This window comes from Melanaphis sacchari, unplaced genomic scaffold (genome assembly GCF_002803265.2).
Source record: "Melanaphis sacchari strain LSU unplaced genomic scaffold, SCAv2.0 Contig1112_pilon_pilon, whole genome shotgun sequence".
NCBI classification, from domain to species: Eukaryota; Metazoa; Arthropoda; class Insecta; order Hemiptera; family Aphididae; genus Melanaphis; species Melanaphis sacchari.
In genome coordinates this window covers 56,828-78,618 of record NW_020270426.1, presented here as the reverse complement: position 1 = coordinate 78,618, position 21,791 = coordinate 56,828, and the positions used below count along the sequence as shown (strand labels likewise).

At 29.8% G+C, this 21,791-nt stretch overlaps 1 protein-coding gene across 1 annotated transcript in view; it reads right to left on the bottom strand.

Moving 5' to 3' along the window:
• LOC112603773 (zinc finger protein 442-like) overlaps positions 1-21,210 on the bottom strand; it is an 88,315-nt gene extending 67,105 nt beyond the window's left edge. Inside the window, exons 1-2 of the mRNA XM_025352509.1 lie at positions 20,618-21,210; positions 14,890-14,949 (exon numbers count right to left, since the gene is read on the bottom strand). Of these exons, the coding sequence (XP_025208294.1) occupies positions 14,890-14,949; positions 20,618-20,725 (168 nt within the window). The 5' untranslated portion in view covers positions 20,726-21,210. The remainder of the gene's footprint in view (positions 1-14,889; positions 14,950-20,617) is intronic.
• Between the last annotated feature and the right edge of the window lie 581 nt (positions 21,211-21,791).

Genomic DNA, 21,791 nt, shown 5'->3' with positions numbered 1-21,791 from the left:
ATATTTTAATGTGACGTGGTGTACATGTCAGTAAATATACAACAGAACGATATATCGAGAATTCGTGGTCATCTCCGTCGCCCACTACGCTGTATATTATACTGCATAATATTACTACAATATGTAGTGTAGTGGCAGTCGTATACATTATTATTATTATTATTGTGTATCTGTACGTCGTCACGGATGACGGGCCCCGCGGCGGGTGACGAGCCAACCGCGGACGGCCGCCGAACGAATGAATGAATTGGCATTCATCGTCCTAACCGGCCGGAGATAAAATAAAAAATCGTTCACGGACCCGTGACCGAGAGGAAATTGACATTGCGACCATATTATTATTGTGTATAATTCTAATAATATCATCATCATCATCATCATCATCATCGTCATCGTCGTCGTCGTCGTCGTTATCGTCGTTGGGCGGACTGCGGATCAGTAGCGCTGCAATCGCGACCGAGGGCTGTGAGCGCAGCCATTTAGTATGCTGCTGTACACAATAATATCACATTATTATTACTGCCATTACCATTGCTGTATAATAACATCATACGGCGATCGAGCTGCGGCGGCGATCGTTTCATTTGAATGGCGTTTTTTTCCTCGTCCGGATGTGTCAAACGGACCTTGTAAAGTAAACGATATTAATGAATACATTTATATATTATACGAATGCACCGCCGAGTGCAGCATGCTCCATTGACGACGTTACTGTACAGCGTCACCACTCAATGCAAATTGTATGATATATATTATTATGTATTCAGATCGTGTATAAATTGATGTATTTGCCAACGAATAATTAACTGTGATATTTCCTCACGCACGTCATCTGCAGGTCTCACGTACTATATACTTTAATATTACACTGCAAAGTGATGCAGCATGCCCCTTCTCTTATTTCTTATACATCTACTAAAATTCTGGTTTTGAAATTTTCAAATTTACTAAAAAGCCACAATATGCTTTTTTTATACGTATCTTTTAAAAAACAAAAATATATATATCAAATATTTCAGATTTTTGTATTAACTTAAGTCTTTTAAGAAATTATATCTCGTTGTATTACATATATATTATTACTGATTTGGATATACCTAACTATTATGAAAACGTAATAATATGAAATCATTGGTATCTTCTATTTGAATTCGTCTTTATTTATTCAAAAACCGTTGTACAGTATGCAAACATGGGATATGCAAAGTCACGTCAAAATCACGTAATTATATTGCGATTGCAGACAAGATATTAAATTTTGTTATTATAATGCATTGAAATCATATGACGAATAAAACAGAGAAAACTAGGATGAACTATATATTATTATATAATATACGTATACCTCTTCCCGAGGTGAATACCTAGTAGTAGTAGTAGAGCAAACACTGCAAGGCCGGCGGTAAAAATTTTATTTTCAAACACAGGCCTAGTATAATAACTACAGCCAAGGAAATCGTTCTTTTTCTCCTATAACATAATCGACTATATATTATATTATTATATAGATTATATAGGTTTATGCGCGGTGGACATGGTATGCCGCGATGCCTTGAAACTGATGATTATATATGATGTATGTTATTCGGGTTTGCCGTATACCTATAACCCACGTAGAGGTCCAAATATGATATGTATATCGGGATGAAAAATATACAACACTCACAATATTATAACACACTATACTATTCGTTTAATAAGAATCTGCAATTGATGCTGTATCCTATATATAATATATATATTATATACCCAGAAGTCGCGTAGGTCCACTCACCGCATATTATAATATTATACTTATTCAAATCGAACGCAGTCCAAATATTCAGTATGTATATATTATATTCGGGTATGTGTAATAATACTAATTCTTCTGAATGCCCCGGAGACAAACGCTTGAGCCAGACAGTTTATAAGTTTTTTGAAAAGAATGTTTCCACTTGTCAATCATCATAATAATATATATAATACCATAATTTTTACTATTTGTAAAATTAAAATACATGTGTTTATACAGTATTATGTACTTATATATAAATATGTATAAATGAGATCTTGTTCGGCTGCTGTGTGCCTACGTACGAGTGTACCACGGTATATAACTTCTTAAATATTTTATATATACCATACACACCACCTGACAGTAATTATTACACTGACGTGTGTGTCCTGAAGGCGGGTTCGCGCTAATCCTTAGTCCATGCGCCCTAATTACAATATGCGTTTATCCCGAATTCGAAAAAAAAAAATAAAGGCAACAATTATTATAATAAGCCATCAGAGTGTGTATTTGCAGACGCTGAAGTTTTGACACGAGGCTCAGAAAAAAACCAGGACGGTTCAAATGCCTCAGGTCTCAACTTAAAAATGGTAACCATGTTGAATCGATAACAAAAAGGAATCTCGGTATAATAACGAAACAACTTGTTAGAGGTGGTATGCAAATGTGTCTACCATCATTCGAGTTTAAAAAATAAATAAATACAAAATTAAATGCTCAAGGTTTTTTATAAATCCTGCGTGTAGAATAAATACAAGCATTAAATATTAGTTATTAAAAATATTGTAATATTTTGTACTTGAAAAAAAACTTTATTTATTATTATTTTAAATTGACTTTCTGTGTTCAAAAATTGCAAAAAATTAAGTGTTTTGTAATTATTGTTAACATGGATAAATAATTCAAATAATCAAAACAATACGTATGAAATGATTTAACTATTAACTTCTGTATCACATAAAATATTGTTTTAATAATATTACGAAACTTTAAAAAAAAAAAAAGATTGATTTTACATTGTTTAGTATGTACAAGAAAACTTATAAGTTTATTATAATATAATATGAACAAATGAACAGGTAATAATGAATGCACACAAGTATAACATTATAAAATTTCTTTGTATGAGTGTATCGTAAATTTTTTCAATTCAACTGAGATTTAAAAATAGCATATTAAACCGGACTAAGATATTTTTACATTGATTACTCACAAATTCCTGTATTTAAATTTATGTTAAATGGTTTATGTGAAACATATCGAAAATCGGTTTAAAATATATTTAATTCAATTAGATCAAAATGTGTAGTGTCGTATAAAACATGTTTTGGAGAAAAATTAGTTTAATTTAAATTTTAACTGCGTATAATTTTGATATTATACACGTTACTTTGACGTAATAACGATACTATCAGAAATCCACCTCAAACATAATATTCTATTATAATGTTATTATACGTTGCTAGAAAATATAATTCTTTTCGTCGTGGCATGTAGTTGCAGCAATGATTGGGCGACCGGTCGTTCTCGTTTTTAATTTATCGCGTGCATCATACGCCAATCCGATTTACAAACCGTTGTTGTCAGTAAGAACTAAGAAGTAATTGAGAAGCGATAAATGGTTTGGTTATTTTTTCTCCGAATTTATTTCCCGACGAGTATACGTCACACTATACCGCCGGACCATAACCGCATCCACCTTCGTTGGTGGTCGGACAAAATTCAACATAAACGGTGGCAAAATTCAAGCCTTCCATTCAAGCTTTAATGTGCTGTAGACGGATACGAAATGAACCGAACATTGCAAATCTTTAATACATAAATAGGCCGGTACGTAATTGTGGCGGTAAAACAAATAGTTCGAAAAAATTACGCTCGCCGCAGTCGCTATATCAATAATGCAATACGCTATGAACACGTTATCGTTTTAAAATATTCGAGGAGTAGGTAATAAAAAAAAAAAAAATCATAAATAAAACGTTAGTATATTATAGATTGTTCGTGTATAATATGCGTATTCCATATCCCCCGAGACGTCAGGACCTCCCGCCGCTACTCCTGTATATATATATATATTAATATTATATTATATCGACGAGACTGGGCGCCTCGCGGGGCGCATGCATAGCTATGTTTATAATTTCGTATGCAACTGTGCAAGAACATTACGCCATGTCTGCTGGAGGATCTGTAAACGTTACAGCAGCAGCCCCGTTAATCCATTAGTTTATTATGACGTAGGTACCGAGGCATTGTATAGTGCCGGTAGCATTAATGCGTGTTGATTTCAAATCGGCGCGGGTGAGACGTCGGATATACTTAGGTTTATCATAAAAAAACGTTTGTCATTCCACATTTTAAACTTGCGGTGTGCACTCGACACCAGACGTATTATGCAAAACAACCAATACTGCAGTAAACTGCAGGCTACAATAAAGTTATACCTATACTGAATTTGCAATCCATAATCATAATTATTATATTTATAGACATACGTCATACATAGTACATGACTAATATCGCAATGAAAATATATTGATTTTATTTATATAAAAAGTGTTTTCTTCCGTATTTGCCGTCAAGTACAGACCGAAACAACTGTGGTGTAAGTACGTAGATTATATCAAACAAGAGTAACAATTCATGTACTCGTCACTCGGAGTATAATATAAAAGAAAAGAATACTCCTTAAATGACTTAAAAATCTGAACAATTGATGACATGCTAGTATTCTGTACTTGAAAATTAAAACAATAATATTATGCACAACCAAAAGATAAAATGGCGATACACGTGCTCGATGAGTCTCCTTAAATCCATCAAGGATAACAAATAATAATTAACTGTTGCAGGTACGATATTCTTTAAACCGAGTAATGTTCGGTATATTGTGACTGGATACTATAGCTGGTAACGGTGGTCGCAACACACACATTTATATATTATTATATGACCAACACGGTGTGTGATAAACCCGTTGGTCCGGGTGTCACATGGGTACCCGTAAGCCTATAACTAATTGCTGAATTCGAGAAGCACGTATATATGCGTCCATGAATTACAATCAAGTCCACCATAATTTTCTACCCTCACCGCCGTTCCTTTTCCCCACAAATATTATGTAGATCGACTTAAGACCGCCACTTGATTACAAACCGGTTGCTTTGATGGTTTTCTTTTAATAATGTAAAAAGATAAACACACATATATTATGTACAATAACAATAATAAATAGTATATTATATGTATGATAAATCCGTGGTGGTTTTTTCAATTCTGGTTTACGCGACGCACTGCTGCAAAGATACCGTTATGTATAGACATTGATTCAGTATCCAACCGAATGATCTCTCCGATTTTTGTTTTGTTTTGTCGTCACGTGTTCGCGTTGATCCGGGAAAGCGTAAATTCGTACAATATTTACGTTTTATTTATTTTTCTTTCTTTTTTTTTTTAAAAAAAATCATCGTTGATCCGTCCGTATATATGCAAATGAGAGCGGTAGAGCTGCTGTCCGTGTGTACCTTCGCATGGCGTGTGGTGTGTATACGCAAACAGAAAACCTGCGGCGGCAGCGGCGACGCGTGTGTTTGCCTACTAAAAGCATTCCGTGCCACAGCGGTCCATTAGTAACGGTCAGAAACGTCCGAAGAATCGTATACACTCGCGTGAGCGTGTGTGTGTTTGTGTGTGTATGTACCTACACTCATTGTATGTGAACCGAAGCCGCACTCATTACAGTAATTAACAAAAATAAAAACCAAAAGAGGAGGTCGACGGCAGAGGTTGCAGTGGTGGTCGAGAGAGCAGCAAAATATTAAAAGAAACGTCAATATACAACGATATTCCTCCTCTAACCAGCGATCGTTTCTCGTGATTCGGCAAGCCGATCGGCAGAGTCACCGCCGTCAGAAGCCGACCAGTCATTATTCATATTATACATAATACGTCATATTACATGTATATTATATATATATATACATATTATATACACTCCATATCAGCGGTTGCGGCTACGGTAAATTGACTGTGTACAGTAAAATAATAATAAAAGAAGAAGAAGAAGAAGAAAAGAATGAATAATAAATTATGATGAATTGGAAATAATTGTGCGTGCGTACTTGTCGTCGCCACACCGTTGACGGTTGCCGTAAGACGACGACGACAGATACATAAATGCTGTTATTAATTTTCCACTATAGTGCAAGATTTTGGAACTTAAATTCCATTTATAGCCAGATTTACGACAAATCATACAAAAACCCAAATGCGTTGAAATATGTCTAAACTCAAACCGTATTTTGCAGACAAAAATCAATTACTTTTTTACTTTCGTAGTTAAAAAAAAATTCGTATAACGTATTATACTTTGTATACCTATAGTTATGTGGTTCAGTTACTATGTTGTACTTATTTACTCGTTCATCTTTTTTATTCGTGCAGAATTTTATAATTAATATAAGATTTAAAATTATAATCTTTTTTGACGAAATATTTTTACATGACAATCAATTATTGATAGCTGTCCTGCACGCAAATTCCATTCGTTTTGCAATAAAAACTATAGTATATACTGTATAGGCTGTTTAAATTACATATTATATATGTATTATACGTTATACGAATTTTTTTTTTAATTTAAATTTGTGAGTTCGTTGTTGTTGTGTATTCATTTGAAATTGTGTTTCTGAGTATTTTTTCCTCGTTATGTAATTATTTAGAGTAAGTATTATCGTTATTTATTTATCATTAATTTGGTTAGGTAAAGTTTTACTATCTAATCTAAATCAAATAGGTGTATAGTTTTAATATTCTTATACCTAAAAAGTAAAAACTATAATATTCTAAGTATTGCATATGTACTGATAAAAATAATGTTAATTATTAACAACACTTATACCTACAACAAAATACATTTATTAATTTGGTATACGTAAGAATCGTAACGATTATAAAAATAACATTAGTTAGTTAGAGGTACCCAACAGAGTAGTAAAATATGCTAAAAATAGTAAATATGCTTGTATAATATATATTAATCTAAATGTACATTACTCTGTATATAATAGAAATAAATCACATTTTTTTTTAATTGTATTAATATCCACAATAATTAATTTTTTTATTCACCTAAAACTTTATAAGTTATTTTGATTATTGAAGTTGTGTATGTAGGTGCCTACATTATTTTGTTAATTAAAATGCTCTATTATAGATATGGTTATTATTCAATGAAATAAAAAATAGATCGAATTCTGAGAAGGTATAGTATGAAAATTCTGATTAACATATTCGTAATTAGTAGTTAGTATACATATTATTAGTCAGTATTTTTCTTTTATACGTGTTTTAGTGTTTAGATAAATATTGTTACAATTAATTAATATTAATAAAAGTATTATTTAAATTTGAATTTGTTAGATTTTTTTTTAAAAAACTCAAGTCACAAATTAAGGTTCTAAATATCAAAATTAGAAATTAAAAATTTACAATTTTTAATAATATAAAAAAAATTTAAACTTTAAACATCAAGGTATTTATTGTTAGATTTAAAATTCCTGGCAAATATTAAATTAAAAAAATAGTAAATTATCAGTCAAAAATAATTTTAGCTAATCTATCGATATAGAATGATTTTAATTAGCATCTTAAAGTTCAATTTCTTAGATTAATAATTAATTTATACGTGTTTTTTTTTTTTACTTAATTCGTTGGTTTAATTTTTTGTACATCATATTAACTACCAGTAATGCTTATCAAATATTATGCTTTATGCATTATATATTTATACATAAAGCGTAGCAGGAAATCAATTCAAAATAAAAACAAAACGAAAAATCCTATCTTGAAACAGTATTAGGTATAGGTAGGTACGTATATATTATGTGACGCGTTAGCAAAATAATATGCTCTCGATTTCATAATCGAAACAACTGTTGAATCTATATTCATGAAAATTGTTTATCGTCGATAAATACTCGAGAAGTTTATATCAGCTCTTTGATACTCATTATCAATCGGCGTCGAGGTCGGCGTATGGAACGCAAACTACAATAGTTATTACAAATTATTGCGTCGTGTTTCGTGTGTGTACAGACAGCCACACGGGTGCTCACAATATTATACACGCGTGCGAGCAAGCACGCACGCACACTTGGTACGCACACATAATAACATGACTATAATATTATAAATCAACACCTCTTGGATACCAATAATAATATCAGCTAATACATATACGATATAGACCTTTTTTTTCTCCGGAACCCATGGCTTCGACGTACGCGTATAATAGTGTTGCATTAGTCGTTAGGTACACTCGGTCGGTTTATCGTTGTATAAAATTTGCCGAAATCTCTTGATCTTTTGACACTAGGTCGTGATAAAAAAATAATAAAAAAATAAAAAAACTCGTGTTAATTAGTAGCAATAACAATTTGAACGAAGCGTTTTACTGTAACACTAACCGGGACGAAGTTTTGATTTTTAATTACATATTTTATATTAATTACATATATAATATATATATATATATATTTATTTATAAACCCATTACAGATAAGTTAAACAAATTGGAGAATAAACGTTATTAATGCGTAAGTATAACGAAAAATGTACAGTTTATATACGTAAATAGTATACAAAAATACATCTCTATCTACACACATTATAATACAAATGACTCAAATTACATTCAAAGTACACATTGGTGCATGTTATAATACAGGTATACGTATTTTCCATCTTAGGTGCTCTACCTCTTCCATCAACATACATTGTGCGAAAATATTGCTTATGTAATATATGTGTGTGTGTGTGTGTGTGCGTAATTTTTGATTTGTATCCATATTAACTAGGTATATGGCTTATAAACTCAGTCGAAAACTCTTACTCTCTGCACGTATTACCACTGTAGTTCAAAATCTGAAGTCATTTTCGCTGGTCTTGTATAATATACAGGTGCGTGTAGAATGTAAGACTTAAAAATATTCCAATAACGCGTTGTTTTTTTTTTTTTTTTTTTAAGTCGCGTGAGCTGTCACGTTGTACTGTTCATATACGCCCACCGCACTTCGTTGTTGTGTTATTCTCATTGTTTGTGAACAAGTGGGTTTTTGGCAAAAACCATCGTATAAATCATTTCGAAAATCTGCCCGAACACGTGTATGTGTATCCTTATATTATACGCCGTCCGGATGTAAGCGTCAATGTCGCCCGAGGCTTCTGATCTGCCTGCGTGTGCAAGAAGATTGTTATCGTCGATCCATTCAGCTATGCAACGCAGCCAATAATATTATTATATGTGTCCATTTAAATGCGTATAGGACATATAGATACATAGATATATAACAATACGTAGGTATATTACATGCATTGCTATTAATCAGTATTATGTAGACACACGGTTAACCTAATTTATTTTTCGTAGAATTTTTTCTGCTTTTGTTCTATTTCACAAAAACATATTTTTATATATTACACAGATACACCGGGTACATCAGGTCACGTTAGATTATGCAGAAAACGTTACGTCAACGGTCAATATTATATTTATCTTTTAAAACACACAATTTTCAACCTGAAGTGTTATTTATTTAATATTCTTGCTACAATATCTTCGTTTAATACAAACATTATTAAATTTAACTAATAATGCTAGATATATGTAAATTTACACACGCTATTATATTAGTAGCTACTAGCCACTGCATATTATGCTAATTAATTTTGCATGAAAAATTTAAGTAATGTATAATCATTTGTCATAAATCAATTTAAATACTCAAATTTATAGATCATGAACTTGTAAGTTGTCATTTATTTATATGTTATGATTTTTAAAAAACAAGTTGAACAATGTTGAGTTACATCTGTTACTATTATAACGAAGATTTAAGTTTAAAAAAAAATTAGTCTTTAACAAAAATCATTTCTAGTATTTCAACTCAACAGAAAAACACGCAAAGTATTACCTCATTTACCTCTATGACATTGATATATAGATTTTAATATAATATTTAAATTAGACATTTTTGATTCTCTGAAATGTCAATATACGTACCTACCTATCTATTTATTCATCATTATCAAAACTATAAACTATAAACTATCAAATTTAGTTTAATTTTTTTTTTCAATGTTTTGTAGTGAGAACAACATAATTTTTGATTAGGTAGGATACTCGTTTTCACAATTAAAATGAATCTGCATGAACATTGTTATTAAAACCAGGGCTTGCAAACGTTATGATTATAACTTTATACTTAACAAAAAACGATTGAAATTTGTAAACGTGATTATAACAGAAAACGATTAACATAAAACAAAACATCACGTAAAACGTTATACATATATATAGTATATAATTAAACGAAATAATTAATTTTCAATTATTTAATAGTTATAAATTATTAAATACACTAAAAATTTTAATTTTGAATAACGATAAACGTAAAAGTTGAATAATGTTTTTTTTTTTCAAATACAAGCCCTGATTAGAACTCAATAACAAGTTTAAAGTTATTATCATATTATATATTGTGTATGAATAAGCAGCCAGTTTATGCACGAGATGGTCGGACGACAAAAATATTATAATTGACTATCTCTGTGTTTTCGCTTGTCATTCTTTCTGACCACGCATGATTGACAGTCGTCCTTGCAGCCGGCAAAGACCGCGATATTCTCCAGATGCGAGTTTCATAATATTCTTTACGTAGGTACCAACAACATCAAATGGACTATTACGAGCGCACGCTCAAGTGACCTTTGACGTCCGTCTCAGTGGTAATTAACTCAAGTGGACTGCATTCAAAAGAAAAGTAATAGAAACAAATAATTGATTGAAAACATCCGGTTTCCATGATTGCTACGAACAATATTGTCCTAGTATTCGTAAATATAAAGAAACCGTCAACATGCACAACATATTATTATTACATACACCACAAGTCTAGCTATTACGTTTTCTGCATTTCTGATAACAGTTTTATTTTGGAAAAATTTTAATCCCATATTATAAATTTGAAATTTCTCAAGACATTATAAATACACACGAAGAGTGACTTTAAACGGCTCAGTTTTTCCATATCATGGCGAAGGAATTGCCACGACTTGGCGATTTAAATTATACTATGTAGGAATATCATTAGCCTTATATTGCATAACAAGAGCAACAGATACATGATGTACATTATACCATAGGTACCATAAAATATATTATCATACGTTTACATCGTAGGTAGGTAGTAGGTACCTACTACTACTACTATTACTATTATTATTATGATTATTTTTATTATTATATAGTATATTATGCAATTTAACAGCTGCAACTATAATAACAATGATAATGCCACAATTCTTATTAATAATACATATTCGTCAAAAAATCTATACTATATATTTTGTGTCTGTACTTAATAGCTAATACTATTAGTATAAGACAAATATGGTCGATCATCTAATGTAAAATTTACAAGGGTGTAGGTACACTATATACCAACCTACATACACTTAACAATATATTTATTACACTTTTACACACACATATTTTAGCATATATATATATATATATATATATATTATATAACACTGCTGTTAATTACACATATATTTATAAATATTCAACTCGACAGTTGATGTTGTATTGAATTCTATTCATGAACTGTTTTTAAGTGGACAAATTTGTTAAAAACATTGTGGTTAAATATTAATTAAGAAATTGTAATCATAATTGTGTTCAAGATAGTTAAATAATACTTATTCGTTGTTGAGTACATTGATGAGTAATAAAATATCATAACACCAATATTGTTATCCTGGTCTAAATTTTGAATATTTTTATTATAACTCATAAGCTTCAATGATTCCCTATAAGTTTATGTAATAAAGTGTAGATACTATATAAAATGTCTCTAATTATAACACTTAAGTTGAGCAATAAAAAATGATACCAATCTAATCGTCTGTATACCTTTTTCTTTATTTTAAATAATAGTTTTGAAATTTTGAGAGAGTTAGATTTGTGAAACTATAAAATATAATACAGGTGTTTATTATTTTTGGTTTTTACTCTTAGCAAAGTAAAAGAATTTAATGAAGTGGATTTTTCATTGTTTCTGAATTCTTGAGCAGAATATTAAGATTGGATTAGCAGTAAAATAATCCTCCTACCACTCGTACATTATTAAACAGAAGCTCGTATAGTTCCGCATCATATAATTGAATTCGTATTCCTGATGGTCAATTTAAATGTATATATAATGCTAACGAGTAACGACGCACATTTATTACGATTTGTTAAGTGGTAATACATTCTGATCACTTGTGTCACATTCGTTTCATTTATATATATATATATATATGCAACGCGATGTCATATTAATCATATAATTTAACTTGCAACTTCTTAACTCTCTCTATCTCCGAATCATAAATTATACAGAGAATTTGAACTAAGCTAAATAAGAACATCACAAAGTTACTATTGCAATCATATTCATTATCTCAAGTAGACTATTTGTTTAATAATAGGTGTCGATCATAGTATATTGTACATTTGTACAGGTTTCGACCTTTTATCTCTTTTAATCTAAAAATTCTCATTAAATCAATTAATATAACATAGCTATGTTTAAAATTAAAACAATTTTAAGAAGACAGTTATTTTCCGTATATATTATTCACAATAATACAAATGGGTGTTGCACATCATTTATTTTTGAATAATGTTAACCCAGTGTTAACATGTCTAACTAAATGTAACATTTAATTGCATTATCTTAACTAAAACGTTAGAAGAATTAAATTAAAGTTTACTATTGTTATCTGTTTTCTGCTCTCGATTATACTCATATAAATTGACTTTATTCAATACTATTACAAGTATAAAAATAAACACTGTTATATTCTGAAAATATGATTTTAAATAGGTATACAAATGTTGTCAACGCAAGAAATAAATAAAACATTGTAATTAATATTATAAAAATCGTCATGTTTAAAAACATAATACGCTCATGTCTTAAATAAATATAATAATACACAGATATACGTGAGAATGTGAAATAAAATGTAGTGATCAGAAATTAGCATAAATACCTATACATTTTAATTTAAACATCCAAAGAAACGTGTCAAAAACATCAAAGAGAAAACTTCACGGTGAAATGAATAGTTATTGTTAATAGTAATAAAATAAATAAGACTTCTAGGAATCTATGAAATTTCCTACGTACAGATAAAATAAATTGATATGCAGTGTATAGTTACAAGGAGAATAAAAGAAGAAGGGTTTAAAAAAAAATTAAATTATGAATACGAATAATCAATTTGTATAATATAAGTATACCTACAACATATTTATGTGTATTTATTATGTTTTAGAGAAATTAGCACGGATGTGGTCATCTGTTGTTACGATCTGTTAAATGATCCATTGTAATACCTTTCTCGTAACTACAAACATATAAATCTAAAAATATGTGACTGCACGCATCGTCGTAGTACTCGAGTAGGTACCTATACATAATATAATGCCTGGGTACGCGTGAATATATTAGAATTTCCCAATTAAACGCTTTCGAACACAGTAATAGACATATAATACTGATGAAAATTAAATAATCCATTGATTAACATAATGTTTAGTGACAGTTATTATTACTATTACACTTTTCCCTTATGTTTGATGAGTGTACCTACTACCTACTGTTGTAGTACCATGTACCATACATATATATATATAAATGTATAGATACCTACATGCATATTATAATAGCCAATAGTCAATACGCTTTCTTTTATCATATTTCATCGCTGTCAGCCAGTCGCGAGCAATGGACATAAAAAAATCATACATTCGATGTACCGCGTATTTCAAGTACCTACTTAATAAAATGTATTGTTAAATAAAATTGTGAATTTCAATGTATGCTGCAGCCAGCATTCAGCAAGTAATAATACGATCAACTAACTAACGCACGCAAACAGTCCATTGATACATGATAAAATTTGACGACAATGATACACTATATTAATAATACATATATATATATATATATTATATAATCCTACAATAATTTTAACGACGATAAGCGAAAATGTAAATAACTTTAATAATTTATTTGCGATATACACATATTATCGTGAAAATGATTAATAACATTGAAGGGAACATAAAAAATTAATTTTTTGTGAATAATCGACAAATCATTTAAATTACAATATAATATTATTCGTACACTTTATACATATAAAGCTATAACAAGAGCTTAATAATAATGATACATATATATTATTATGTAATACCTAATAAGCTTAATAAGTGTGGTAAATCTATCGATGTAACGTAAAAGGACAAAATACGCAGGTCAGAACATAACACATACAGCTTTTTAATTAACTTTATTATTTAAAAAAAAATTATTAAACGGAAAGCATTCCGGGAACAGCATGTGATTAGCTACCTATTTAAACAGTTTCCGGTCAAATCGTATGCGTAGTGTATGCAATACATACATATATATATTATATGCATATCCGTTAAAAGCAAGGTCGAGTTTGTATTTGTTTTATTTTTTATGATGATATATTAAGTTTGATATCAAGACTAATTTGTAATTTAAATCTATGATAAATTACAAATTATACAATCAATAATTCTATAAAAGAATTAATAAAGTTTTTCTTTTTATTTTAATATAGCGAAATAGTTTGAGAAACGTTATGAAACACAATAAAAATTTTAAGTTGCATTTAATTTAATATAATGGCAAGAGTTCAAGGGAAACGCGTGATTAATTTTTATGACAACCAAAATATTTAAAACAACGTTGTCTGTTAATAATAACTCATAAATATACTCTACAGAAACACGTGTATATTAATCATACTCTAATTAAGAACAAGACCACTTTTATAATATAATACCATTATAAATATAAATACTACCTTTCTCTCGAACATTAAAATATATAGGTATCTATATTCTATATGAATTTTAAAATGAAGGCAATTTTAAATTTGAATATTTATCAATTTTACTTTTTAGGTAGATAATATACGTGTTAAGTATTTTTAAAATATACATAAATTATGCAAGCACTTACCCGCTTCTCCTCTGCCTTCGCTTCCAGTTTGTCGCATCCATAGAGTAATGTGTTTAGAAACTGCAAACATATAAATTGTAACAAAAATTAATCATGCGTACATAGATGATAATATATTATATACATTTCTCACGTCTAAAATGTATAACATGATCCAGAAGTTGTTACGATAAAAAAAAATATGTGTACAATATATATATTGGAAAGAAGAATGCAGGGAAGCTTGTGTTCTCATGTGTGACCGACTTCCTAATAAAGTGGATAACAGAAAATGAAATCGTGTATAAATGTCCATAACTAGAAATATGGTCTGTTCCCTATATAATCTCCGTTCACCATCAAAGTTATTGCTTCATGTACCTAACTCTGCAACTTGTATTGTTACCCTATTCACGACATAAGAGTGAAAGGATCATCAAACTTTCAAATATTTTCAGTTAGTAAATGTATTATACATATTATATAAAGATTAATTTAAAGCCTAATCAAACCATTTATTTATAAGAGACCAATTATCTAATGTTGTAAATACAGGAAATTGGTTATAAAAATCCGATGTATACAATACTATAATACACTATTACAACTAATTTAAAAATTTATTGATGTTTAACAGATGATATAATAATAAATTTAATTTAAAATACCTACTTGACGATGCAACGCTGTATATCAATAAGATACATAGCGGGAGCAATCAAAACTAAAAACAATTTTATATGTAGGTACATAATATACGAGTATAATATCGTAGTTATCGTACATCACTCAAATAATATAATATAATTTTAGGTAATAATAATAATAATACATTTGAATTTTTTTGAAAACAACGTCGTATATTATACTCAATATAGTTAATAAATAGAAAATCTATAGTTAATATTATTTTAAGCAATTTCATACTATCAGATTTTAATAGATGTTTCATTTTTTATTGGATAGATTTTTACCAAAGAAACCTGCGTGGGTGAATATTAGTGCGTAGGTCCGGTTATAAATTTTCGAACGTCCACTACTATTATACATATATGGCCATAACACATATAATATGATATTCCAGCGGTAAATATTTTAATACACGACATATCATATTGACGTATCTGTGTATATAGATGTTAAACATATATCGTATTTTTTAATTAGTCAATATATTTGTTTACCCATAGCACTCGGTCAAGGACCAAAATGAAAAGAAAAAAACTGTCACGAGATTTAGCAATCTATTTATATACGTATTTAATTGATATCGAGATATTGACAGTCCGATATTGCATTTGTATGGTTTTGGCCGGTTACGCGCAGTCTTAAGATATAGTACTCTACGGCGTCTCTGTGATAATAATTATGCAATATGAATAAAATATATTCTCGAGAATATCTACTTATCCTATGTTCACTTAAACATCATACATCGTGATTTGAACTTAATAAAAAAAAACTACAACGTTAAAGAAATGAAACAACTACAACTTGAAACGTTTTCCATCGATTAATTCCTACACATGTGTATATTTCCGTTGACAACAATCTGGACTCTGGTCTCTGGAATATGTATATATTATACCTACATCGTATCTATAATGCATATGGACGTGTACATAATAAATTTTAAGATCTGTATACTGTATTATATTAGTCATTAGTGTGCACACATAGGTATAATATTGTATAATTTACCTATATATTATATTTTATTAAAATGCATGGCCGCATTAGATCGATCATCGTAAATGATACATTTTTTACATGCCGGAGAAGTGTGATAGCAAGTAGGTACCCATTTATATATAATATTAGAATGCCTGCATGAGATCGGATGAGTCTGCACGATGGGTGATACGACGATCGTCAGTCTCGGAGGTAAAAAAAAAAAATACGATATTTTATATTCAGAGTTATCTTTTAACCATAAACCACTCAATGCGCATAAACCGTCAAATTTCGGAATTTGAAGTAAACAAATTGTTGTTGCCGCCATTGTAATGTAGGTAGGATAAATACTAAAAATCCGAGACAGAAAAAAATTTTAATTACTCGTATTTTCTACAAGGTGTCAAGTACCTGCAACGATCGCCCAGCACGGCATACGTAACATAATATACCACGCGTATTTCGTGTAGCTCTGTACTATATACACTTTATACGCTCATCACTTCGCGTAGTCGCGCGACGTCCACGGCACACCGGAAACGCCCGGAAGCCCGAATAGGTATGCGCGTACGAACATGATAATAATATTATATGTAGTTATTTAGGTATATAATTACAGTAATTTGCTTATTGAAAACAATAAATTGCCGCGGAAAGGTGGGATAGATTTTCTCGTCGGATCTATTAACGGGTATACTATATATTATGTATACATACCGTATAGGTGTATTATAGCCTATATTGCTGACACGAGCGTGTTTTTACGCCTCCCGGACTGTGTTCTGTAAATCTTGTATATAATACTATTACACGCGTGCATGTATGATGTATAGCAACATCGACGGCGGCAAGTCGGTTCCCGTATATAATAATATAATATACACTGCTGTGCAGACGATAAAACCTGATCCGATCGATTACCACCGATAATATACGCCGCCGAGTACCGACACGTATATACATATTTTTTATTTTTTTTTTTTTTTATTATTATTGTTACGAGTTTTGTATTTTAATTACTATTATTTTATTGTCCGACCAGTGGTGACTAAATTTTGTCTACGTTTACTTGTACCCGTAATCGATACAAGTTATACGTTATACGCATCGTATATTATATACATACTATTATTAAATATACATATACATTATACATATATAGTAGTATAGTATTAGGTATATTTTACAGGCACTCCGTGCAATATTATTTAAGACCCGCATGATGTACCTACAACTTCATATTATAAGCGTAGGTAACTCAATATAATAAGTACCTAGTACATACTATATGGTACTAGCTGGATTTTTCGATACATCTGGCTACAACCTAATATACGTTTAACAATGACCCGGTAAGTATAACATATTTTATTTATAATTTTTTTCAGACTTTTTAATATACCCATACATTTCATTTTGAAACATATAAGTGTGTACAGATTTTTGATTTAATTTTTAATATACGATTAAATCATACCGCAAATGAATTGTTGTTTTTTTAAAAATTACAAACACGGAATAGGTAGGTACCTATTATAATAAAACGATAGTTTAAAAATAATGCGTATTCTGTCAAAAGACTATACGAATATCATAAAACTATTGTTATTATTATTATTCATTTTGGAGGAAACTTGCTTATTCTATATTTATAATTTCAATTTTAAAATGTATCCTGACTATAATTAAATATAAATATTATAATTTTTTATAAATGATTTAATAAAATAAAGGACCACGTTAAAAAGTTTTCAATATACATTAATATATCCTTTTATAATATTTTTATTTTTCCATTGCTTATCTGTGTAACATAATAGATAGAACACGAATACCAGATAAAATTGTGGCTAGTACTGTTAATACTCGTAAGTCAACCAATTTTTGGGTAGCTAATATAGGTGCAGTACTGAGCCCTTTGTGAATTTTGGCGTAAGTCATATATTTCGAATTAGATAGGTATAGGTATATTATACGCGGTATATAAGTTATATCAGAAATATATAATATAATAAGGTATAGGTAATTTAGTAATATGTATTGCAAAATTACAATTTGCAATGTGCATATTATATAAATAATACTAATTGTAATTAAAAATAAAAGTGTTAAATAGAACATTTATCTTTTTTTAATAATTTTAATTACATATCTATCATATATTATACTTTAAAAAATTGTAAATAACTTTAACACTATAAATATTACTAAAAACATGTTTAGACATTAGAATAGGTACACTCTGTAGTATAATATTTAATATTATAAACAGTCATATACCTAAAACAATTATTTTTCAGATGATTGTACAAAATGTAAGTTATAAAAAACAATGCCTACACAAAAAATAATCATGTGAGTTGTGAATAGTAAATTAGTTTAGTACAATATTCTTCATTGCTTCCAAAATATTGGATATAATTTTGAAAAGTGTTGGTAGAATTCTTTTATTTTTTTTTATCATTGTATAATTTTAAAATAAATTCGTTGTAATTTATATGTATAGCTACAAAAGCAAAATATTCAAAAGAAAAAAACATGCCAATATAAACGCATAAAATGCAATGTTTTGCTATATGAATACATAATAAGACAGAAACTTATATACAAATACAATAAATAACAGCTATTATTTTTTTCATATATATATAAATTAAAGTAATGTAAGGTTCAAATATTTTATTTATATTATGTGATTTGAATATTTGTAATCAATTTAAATTATTTTATTTGAATGAAACAATTTAAGATATTATCATGTACTTCAATAAATAATATCTAAACTTTAAAACTTCACCAGCTTTAACTTTAGGTACTATAATATTGTACATAAATATTTAATTACTTTAGATATTATTTACACTAAAACTACATTTAAAAAACAGGTATAGTTTAAATGAACGTTTTAAAGCTAAAATGATAATATTATTAAAATATCAAGAAGTAGGTATAGGATATATATATATATATATATATATAGATACCTCGAATCGTACATTATATTTTAATGAAATTGAAATTTTAAATAATAATTGTTAGTCAATTAGTTTATTTAATCAATAAAAGACAATTATTATATTATATTATGTTTCGTAAAATATATTATTAAACAGCCAACAAAAGTTTTTTCCAAGGAACCTACAAGCACCATGTATATACCAACATTTATAAAAATAGTTTTATTAAAAACATCAAATGTTTGACATTTTAAACTATATTATATAAAAATAATCTTAATTTTCAATTTATATGTATTTATTTGTGATTAAATAAAATTAAAAAAACTACTGTTACAAATTGTTAAACATTTTGTTTTTTAGAAAATGCACATCAAATAAACTTATTAAAATCCAGTTTAATGTTAACATAACCAATTATCCATTTATAGATATCAGTTGTAAGTATTTGTATAGTATAGGTACATCATGAAAACGTGACCGAAAGAATGTGTTTCGCAAAATGGAAATTTTACCAGAACTAGTATACCTATAGCTATAGCAACTACTACTATCAATATTATTGACATCACGAAGTAGATACGGGTATTATGTAAACAATTTAGACATATATCGGTACGCGTACTACATTGAATTTGTTCTATTGAAAAAAAGTAGAAAAGCTCTACGGCAACAATTAATAAATTAAAGAAAAAAGTACGTAATACCTACGTACCTATGTATATAGATACTAATGACCAACATTGTCTAAAACAGTGTAACACAAGTTGATGATATTATACACGTAGCCGTGTAGGTACCTATAAGTAGGTACGTCATTTATTCGCGCGCTATACCGGTTGATATCCTACCAGTTAAATAGATAAATCAAATGGAAACACGCTGGTTTTAACGATCTACTATAATATACACAGTATATTATCTTGGTGTAAATCTAAATAAAATCGCGATTCGTCTAGCGGGAAATTGTTTGTAAAACATCACCCGACAGTAGCGTATACATAATAATATAGTCGAGTTGTGTAATAGTGTGTATAATATACATGTATATACATAGGTATAAACTATAAATAATAGGCTATACTGCAGCAATAATTCGCTGTGCGCTCGTGACTTACCTGCATTTGCCAATTAAAGTCCAACTGTTCGTTCGCCCAATTATTGCCGTTACAAGAGTCGGGAACGATTTGATCTCGGGGCGAACAATTCACCGAGGACAATTCCATGCTACGGACGAAACGACGGAGTCCAAAGCGTCTAGCATGTAGACTGTACCTTTATGTATCGGAGACGTCGAAAGAAAAATGATAACGAATTATTTTTGTTTTCCGTTTTCGAAAACGAACGAACAGTGTGTACTACGAGTAAACGGATAGACGCGACAAGAGCAAAAACGATTAAACGAACACAAAACACAAAAAAAAAAACAAAACGTGACCAAAAAAAAAAAAAAAATAATAATAATAATAAAATTATTATTTAAAAACCTCGGTCGGTGCGAACGAAATGCGAAAAACTGAGAAAAAAATAAAATAAAACTGCACAATATGTCGTGGAGGAAAAACGCACGAAAAACCCGCGGACGATACAATAATAATACAATAACGATATTATTTTGTCATTTTTTCCTCGTATAAAATTATTATTATTTTTATTTTTAATTTTATTATCATTCATCGGCGGGACAGGTCGCGCGGTATAGTTCGTGTGCCGCGACGATGGTTTTCGAACTGGTTGCGGCGGCCCCCGTGAACCGGACCGGCGGCGGCCGGAGACGATGTTGTGGGGCATCATGAATGAAATGGGCGTGGCCCCGGCGTATCGGCACACCAGTGGGACAACGCGAACCCCTCCTCTGCGATATCGCCGTTGTAAGGTCCGTAATTGATTTGTAATAAAAACGAAAATCGTTTACGCGGTATAATAATAATATTACGATAAATAATGCACAGGATACCGCGGGGCTACCTGTATTGTTTCCCGGCGCGCATTCCGCTGCAACTGCTGCTGCTACTGCTGCTGCTGCTGCTGCAGTTGTCGCAAATTCAATCACCGTGATTTACTGCAGTTAATGTATTATTACACGGGAAACGCTGTAGTTCCGCGATCGCTGCTGGGTCGGTCATCGCAAGTATACCTAATACCTATACAATATACATATATATTACATATTATACATAGGTACCTACTATATACACGTATAACACGACGTTTTAATATTGTTTCGGAAGTCGTGATTATTATTACCCGTCATCGCCTTGAAAAGTGGTCGTACGCATTGTGTCCCAATAT